Below are 7,844 nucleotides of genomic sequence, written 5' to 3'. Positions count from 1 at the left end.
AGGAAACACATCGACTCACTGGCCTTGGAACGTCTCGGAATCCCCCAGGAGGAAGTCACTAATGTTGCTCTGGAGAGGGAAGTCTGGAGCACTCTGGTGGAGCTGTTGCTCCCACGACCCGACTACGGATAAACGGTTGAAGATGGATGGCAATGAGTTCCACATATAGTAAGTTAATGTTTGTCAGACTGTGATGGCATCACAGTTTGTGCAATGACACTACAACACAGGTGTAACAAAAACAAAGTTGAACGCTATATTGTGCCACCTCCTTTGTCTGCATCCACAATAAACAACATACTCTGGGGTGCCCGCTGGCCAAGTGGTCCAGGCACATGCCACATATAGGCTTTGCATTGGCCTGACAGCACGTCGCGTGTTTGAGTCCCGCTCTTGACGACCTTTGCTGCATGTCTCTCCCTCTCTCTCTCCCTCTTTCTTGTCTCTCTTCACTTGATACTATCAATAAAGGCAGAAAAGCCAAAAACAAATCTTAAAAAAAACTCTACAATGTAGATTGTAGTCTAGAGTATCAGCTTCTGAATCCACTACGCTGCTGAGAGTTCCCCTTTTTTTTAGCCACGATTGTATCATTGTAAGTAACAACTGAAGGCTCATACATAGTCTGGATTTTCCGTGGTTAGGTGACCACCGAACTACAACATGACGTCACGAGCCACGGTGAAGAGCAAACCACCGCCACCGCTCCAGCCCTTCTCTCTGTTTTTACAACGTTATTTCAGCTCCGGTGGTCACCTCACCACCGAAAATCCAGACTATGAATAGGCCTTAACAATATATGTATTTATATCTGTAGGTAGGTATGTAGGAAGATTCCTCGAGTCGTACCAACAGAGGAGGTCTCCCGTACCTCTACATTATTAGTTGTGACTCGTGAGTGACCAACTTCCACCCTTACATCCATGAACACAGAGTGCCTTATGTCGCTGCTAACGCACCCACTTTCTAGTTGTTCTGTCTTTGTTAAGCGCCTCATGAATGTTGTAGCTCTGTGTTTAGCCCAGCGGGCAGTGTTCAGGCAACGTTCTCCTCTGTTAAGCGCGTTTATTTACACTGACAGCTTTATTATAGCTCCCCACTCATTTGCATATGTAATCAGCCCATATTTTCCACAACCTGTTAAGATTTAAGGTGGCAGCGGCTAATTGGAAAAAGGGAATGCAATAAGGCGGCGTCTGAGTTATGCCTGAGCTATACTTAGTTGGTAAAAATGGTAGATCTACAAGCTCACAATGTGTCATGCTGTGATGCGTTGTGAGCTTGCAGATCAACCATTTCCGTATAATAAGTATAGATCAGGCTTCTCTTTGCATGACACTAACAAAGTGAGGTCCCCACTGCTGTAGAAGACTGAGCTTGTTTTGTTGTTGGCCTCTGACGAGGCATGTGAAGCAGGTTAATTGCCTTGGCCCTGCTAGTGATGGAAGAGAAACCGTCTGAGCCACATATAATCTGTATAAATCCATGGCCCTTTGTTGCCAGCAATTTGAAGAGCCAATGAAGGTGATGGATGAGTAGAGGAAGAGAGAGGGAGAGAGAGAGAGCGAGAGCTTCATAGTTGAGAAGACTTGTTGACTTGCGGAAGAAAAGGGACAAATTAGACGCATACTCACTACAGTCAGTGCCAGTCAATCACTCTTCATAGCATGCCAATCTATGTCTTTGCACGCACACACACACTAATGCGAGCACACACACACACACACACACACACGCACACACACGCACACACACACACATACGCACACACGCACACACACACATACGCACGCACGCACGCACGCACGCACGCATGCACGCACAGTGCCATCAGGGCCATGCACAGACTTTTTCCAACACACATAAGTAAGTATGCATAAAAGAAGAAAATAGCCTTTACTGTATGTCAGTATAAACCACAAAACCAGAGAAGAAAAACAATCTATTCTAGTTAGTTAAACATATGTAATGGATGATAATGATGTATACCGCAGATGCCGCTTAAGGATTTTGACAGATTAAACTGTAAAGCACGTACTGCATCAACAGAATCTAACAAGATCGCACTTTTGTGCATGAGTTGGCTAATTTAAAATGATAGGCAATATGTGCAATATGGCACATGTATGCATATGTATGGGGATGCATTCATCATTTCTGAGACATGTCTCAGAAATGATCAGGAAACACGTTTCCTTTTGCGTGTTTCCTTTTCCTTTATGCACGTTTCCTTTATTAAAGGTGTTACATACTGTGGTACAAATGTGGTTCAGCAAGAGAGATACACAATAAGTGAGAGACATTATGTAAACATCAAAAGCGCAAAGGTTAAATTGGATGAGGCCGTGTCTTATACAGTACATAAGGAAAGGACGTGGTTATCTTTTATGTCTTGTATTGTTTTTGTCTTTGTTTTTCTGTTCTACTTGTCTTGTTATGACCTTAAGGAGGGGCAGGGATATTAACATGTCCGATACAGTAAAATGTACATGCATGTTTATTTTCTGTCACACAAAAAAATAAAATAATGAAGTGGGGGAAAAAAAAAAGGGGCAATTTCTCCCATAAAGGCAATCGAGAAGGTGCTCAGGCACTGGTTAGCTCCTACTGTATGTGTGCGCGGTACACCAACACACACACACACACACACACACACACACACACACACACACACACACACACACACACACACACACACACACACACGCTGACACACAACCCCATGGGTCATTGTTCAATCATTTTCAAACTCTTCAGCTCACACTGAACCTCACACGCCTCCATGACCGTGGGTCAGGGAGCCGTGAGACTCATCGGGACTCCTGCAGTTGTGGAAATAGAAATTTTAATGAAGTGGGTCCAGAGGTGGTCGCTTCTCCCTCGCCTCGGACCGCCCCTCGGCCTCACCCCACCCACCCCATCACCTTGCGGAATAAGTGGCACTCTAGCCCATTCTGGTCAGCCGATTTCATTATAGATGGAAGAAAAGACGTACAGGAGGCTGCCCCTCACACACACACACACACACACACACACACACACACACACACACAGTCACACACAGTCACACACAATCACACGTCAAGTGAATGCTGAATCTCTCCATTGACTCACTGTTGTGGCTTCAGCTCTATCTCCAACCTCCACTTTCAAACTAATCCCCCCATATTTTCTCTCTCTCTCTCTCTCTCTCTCTCTCTCTCTCTCTCTCTCTCTCTCTCTCTCTCTCTCTCTCTCTCTCTCTGTTGTCTGTTGGGTTTGTCCTTGGTTTTAAATGTCACCATGATTAAGCCATCTTGTCTCATCTTGTTTATTTTATTTGTGCTAATGACTTGGTTCCATGTGTGTTTGCTCTCCCTGCAGCATCATTTGTATGAGAGTCCTGTGCTTGTTATCTAGAGTTCTTTCAAAAAGTCTGCATGATACGGGAATCAAAATGAAAAAGGTTATGGTTGGTAACACAGTACCACAGTACACAGTTCTGTGGACACAGGGGCTGTGTCCACAGAACTGTGCTTCATGCACGGTGGAGCACTTTGGTTATAATGTACAGTAAAGAGCTTGTATTGATGCCACACACACACACACACACACACACACGCGCGCGCACACACACGCGCACGTGCCCACGCACGCGCACACACACGCGTACGTGCCCACACACGCACGCACACATGCACGTGCCCACGCACGCACACACGCACGCACGCACGCACGCACGCACGCACGCACGCACGTACGCACGCACACACACACACACACACACACATCTATCTATCTGGACGCCCGTCCATCTGTCTATCCACCCACCAATTACTTATCACAGAACAATAGACTCATAGCTACCTTCAACAGATTTTGCATTATTTTAATTCAAGAGTTTAAAGGACCACTTCACCACTTTTCAACCTACCGTCATACAATTGGTCCTCACTAATGATCATATAAAATGCCACCATTTCTTTTCCTATACTCAGTCTACTCTGTGTCTCATCGGAGGGCTGTGGGCAGTTCAGAAACCCGCCCACCAGTGACATCATCGATGGGGAATCCAAACTAATAGAAACTGCAGGCTTTCTATTACTGAAAAGTTGCAATGTGATGTGAAAAAAAATTGTGTTTAAATTAAAAGCATCTGCCTAACGATCACTGGTGGATGGGTTTCTGAACTGCACACAGCCCTGACACAGACTGAGTAGACAAAAATTGTGGTATTTTATCATGAACATTAGTGAGGACCAATTATACAGTATGAAGATAAGTTGAAAAGTGTTTTGGCAACTGTACAGTACTACAAATAGAGAAATGATCTACCCACAAAAATGAAAGCTGATGAAAGGGAAATTGATTTTAATGTGTCCTTTAAAAGGATGCTTGCTCAACAGCATACTGTATGTATCTTGTTTTAAGCACCCTGCCATTTTTACTCATTATACAGTATTTATGTAAATATGCTAATGTTTCCTCTGTTCTTTTTGAGGGGTGCTAGCCCCTCCTATGTCCAGCTTTGAGGGTCTGAGTAAACAAAAACATTGAAGACAAAAGTGTGTAAACACAAACATTGAAGATAAAAGTGAGGACGCAAATTGTGATTGGCCAGCATGATTGGGTGGGAGATGTGCCATTGGTTGAGAAGAGATGATATATGATGACGTACAGTATGATGAATGTTGTTGTTGGAGGACCACATTGAAAATAAGCCTGTTTGTCTATCTGTATGGCCTGACTCACACCTTCGCAACAGATTGATGTATAGCTGATGCATGAGACTTAGGCCTGACTCACACCTTCGCATCTAGCATACAACATTGTTGGATGCTAGATGCATGAGACTTGTTTACTGATGCAAGCTCGCAATGCATTTCCAATGGAAGTCACATGGTTTGACACAACATTTGTGTTGTATGGCTTTCGGCTGTGTTTCGACTGCCCCCCACCCCCTCATACAACACAAATGTTGTGTAAAACCATGTGACTCCCATTGGAAATGCATTGTGAGCTTGCATCAGTCAATAAGTCTCATGCATCAGCTATACATCAATCTGTTGCGAAGGTGTGAGTCAGGCCTTAGTCTGCTGTCAATCTGTCATTTGTCTGTTTGAATGCACATCAGTGAAAGATTGGTTTGAGGAATGGTAAAAAAAATAATAATAATAATCCCGGAATCTCTCTCACTCTTGCCTCCATATACATGTCTGTCCATCTCTTCAGCAGAGTGACAGGCCCAGAATTCTAAATCAGTTCCTGTAGCTGGAAAAGTTAATAACAAAGATTATCTGCCTCCGCACTCAGGATCTTTAAATATTAAGGCTAAGAGAAAATTACTCTGCTCGGTTTTAGTAGCAAAACTAATTTAGGCTCTGTTATGCCCTCCTTGCATTGGTGAACCAGCCTAATACACCACACAATCTGGACCTTTCACACACCGAGAGAGTGTGATGGAAAATCACATAATTGCTGTCATCATAGCCATTTTGATTTCAATCTCTGAAAAGGTCAAAATGTTTTTGTGAGACAGAGCAAACGTGGCAGAGAATGTGCCGATAAGATTGGAGGGATGACATTGTTGATGTTATGTCGTGATGTTGTGTACACACAAACACAAATACTTTATTAGTTTCCCACATTTTACAAAAAGAATCGAAATGTTTTTGATAATAATTGACCATTATGTCCGGATGTGGAGTGCATGAGTCCATAAATATTGTACCCTCTTTTTCTCCCCAATTTAGTCATTATGCCAATTAATGCCTCCCCACGCACATCTCTGTGTTGTATCCTACTGACTCACCCATGCCAGTGAGGAGCCCCCACCAAGAGGACTACTCCTCCCGCCTAACATTCCCTACTGACAGACAGGTGCCGCCCCAGCCTGCAGTACATGCAATGACCAACGTCACCCTCCCCGCCCGGCTTCCCTCCCCTGAACACGGGCCAATTGTGTCCGCATAGACGCCCGACAAAGCCCGATGCACGACGGTGGATTTGAACCCGCAACATACATGGTGGAGGGCAGGGACTTTATCACTGCACCACCCGAGCACTGATGTGTCGTTTTTGATTCATCCAAAAAATGATGATGGTGATGAACAACACTGATTTGTGCATGTGTCCCCTGGTTGCCTCTGATACACCCGCATATCGGTCGGACTCGGATCTGCGCTGTGAGGTATGAGGTGTGAGGGCCCGAACCTCTAGTAATCCTTCCTATAAAACTATAGGAACAAGTATTGAATTGGCTTCAGGGAGGACTGGCGGGCCCCGTTATCACGCTTGTGTCACTATGACTAAGCCATAACCATTTAATGCAGCTATACCCAAATATTGTGGGTAGTCTAACCTCAATGTGTCGTCAGACGCAAACAAGTCAGCCAGCTCTAAACCTGCAGTAGTTTTTACAGCCTCATAGTGGGAACCCATCCTGCCCATTTCCTGTTGCAATGCGCTGCTCTGTAAAGATCAGACACTGTTCAGACTGATCAAGACTGATCTCGCACACTTTGCCTTTGAGTGGCTTCCTTAGTGTGTTGTCGTAATCACAGCTATACAGCTTCAACTATACATCATGGACAACTGTACCTCGGAGGACACAAGTAACTATATGACCTATTCTGTACTGTTTGGCTGTATTTTAGCGTTAGGCTTTCCTCTCAATGCTGTGGCACTCTGGATTCTGGTGCGCCGTCACAGCCTTAAATCTCCCAGTGCCATCTTCATGATCAACCTGGCACTTTCAGACCTTCTGCTGGTGATCTCCTTGCCTATGAGAGTCTATTTCTATGCTACGGGTTCCTGGCCCCTGGGCATTATGGCATGTACCTGGATCACTATGCTCTTCCGCAGCAATATGCGCACCAGTGCCATTTTCATCACCTTCATCAGTGTGGATCGGCTGCTGGCAGTGGTTTACCCCCTGAGGTCAAGGCATCTGAGAAGCACCACCAATGCCTGGAGAGCCTGTGTCTTGGTTTGGGTCTTGATAGTGGCTGCAAGCATCCCAGAGAGCATAGCTTTTCAAACATCAACTAGAAACTACACTAAAAGCTACAATATAAATTCATGTTTTGAGTTTCCTGACTGTGATCTACTCAAACAATCCAGTTTCAAACAATTACTGAATTATTTTTTAGTTGCTGGAGCATTCGCCATGCTAGCAGTCAATGTTGTGACAACTGCTATGGTGTACTGGACTCTTCGCAGACATCTCAATGACTCTGCAAGGATCAACAGCAAGATGAATGTCATGCTGATTTTTGTCGTGAACTTGTTAATGTTTGTGATTTTTTTCGTGCCTCTCAATGTGGTCTTAATGGTTAAATCTGCCAAAGCTGCCATCAAGCCCACAGTGTGTCTCTGTAGTGTTAACTGCTGTATAGATCCACTGTTGTATTACTTCTCCTTGGATGCCTTTTGGAAGAAACAAGAGGATGTGGACACCCGTGCAACCCAGCATAGAGGACACCAGGCTGCCAAAAGCAGTCCTTTACAGTGAGCTGTGTCAGGGGAAGCGGGACAGAAGTGGACCTCGTAAACGTTTCAAAGACCAGCTCAAATACCAACTTACGGTAGCAGGTTTACAAGCGAAAACGTGGGAGTCCACTGCAGCCACTGACAAAAACTCTTGGCGCTCTGCTGTAAACGTAGCTGCTGTGAAGCTCAGCGACATCAGGCAGACAGCTGCAATGCACAAACGTGCTCGCCGAAAGGGTGACCAACCCACCCAGACCTCTACCGCAGTCCGCAGCCGCATCAGGACAGGGGTTCAAGTGCACCAGTTGCCCGAGAATCTGCGAATCAAGGATCGGATTATACCAACATGAACGTGCCTGCCGCAAAGCAAAGCT

General features: G+C 45.0%; 1 protein-coding gene across 1 annotated transcript; it reads left to right on the top strand.

The window, feature by feature from the left end:
• Positions 1–6,565: 6,565 nt before the first annotated feature.
• Positions 6,566–7,492, top strand: LOC306932147 (lysophosphatidic acid receptor 6-like; the record flags this gene model as incomplete). The annotated part of the gene is made up of 1 exon (XM_079513848.1): positions 6,566–7,492. The coding sequence occupies one exon, from the start codon at positions 6,566–6,568 to the stop codon at positions 7,490–7,492; it is 927 nt and encodes a 308-aa protein (XP_079369974.1).
• Between the last annotated feature and the right edge of the window lie 352 nt (positions 7,493–7,844).

The sequence above is a fragment of the Electrona antarctica genome, assembly GCF_951216825.1.
Source record: "Electrona antarctica genome assembly, chromosome: 11".
Lineage (NCBI taxonomy): Eukaryota > Metazoa > Chordata > Actinopteri > Myctophiformes > Myctophidae > Electrona > Electrona antarctica.
This window is presented reverse-complemented; position numbering and strand designations above follow the sequence as displayed.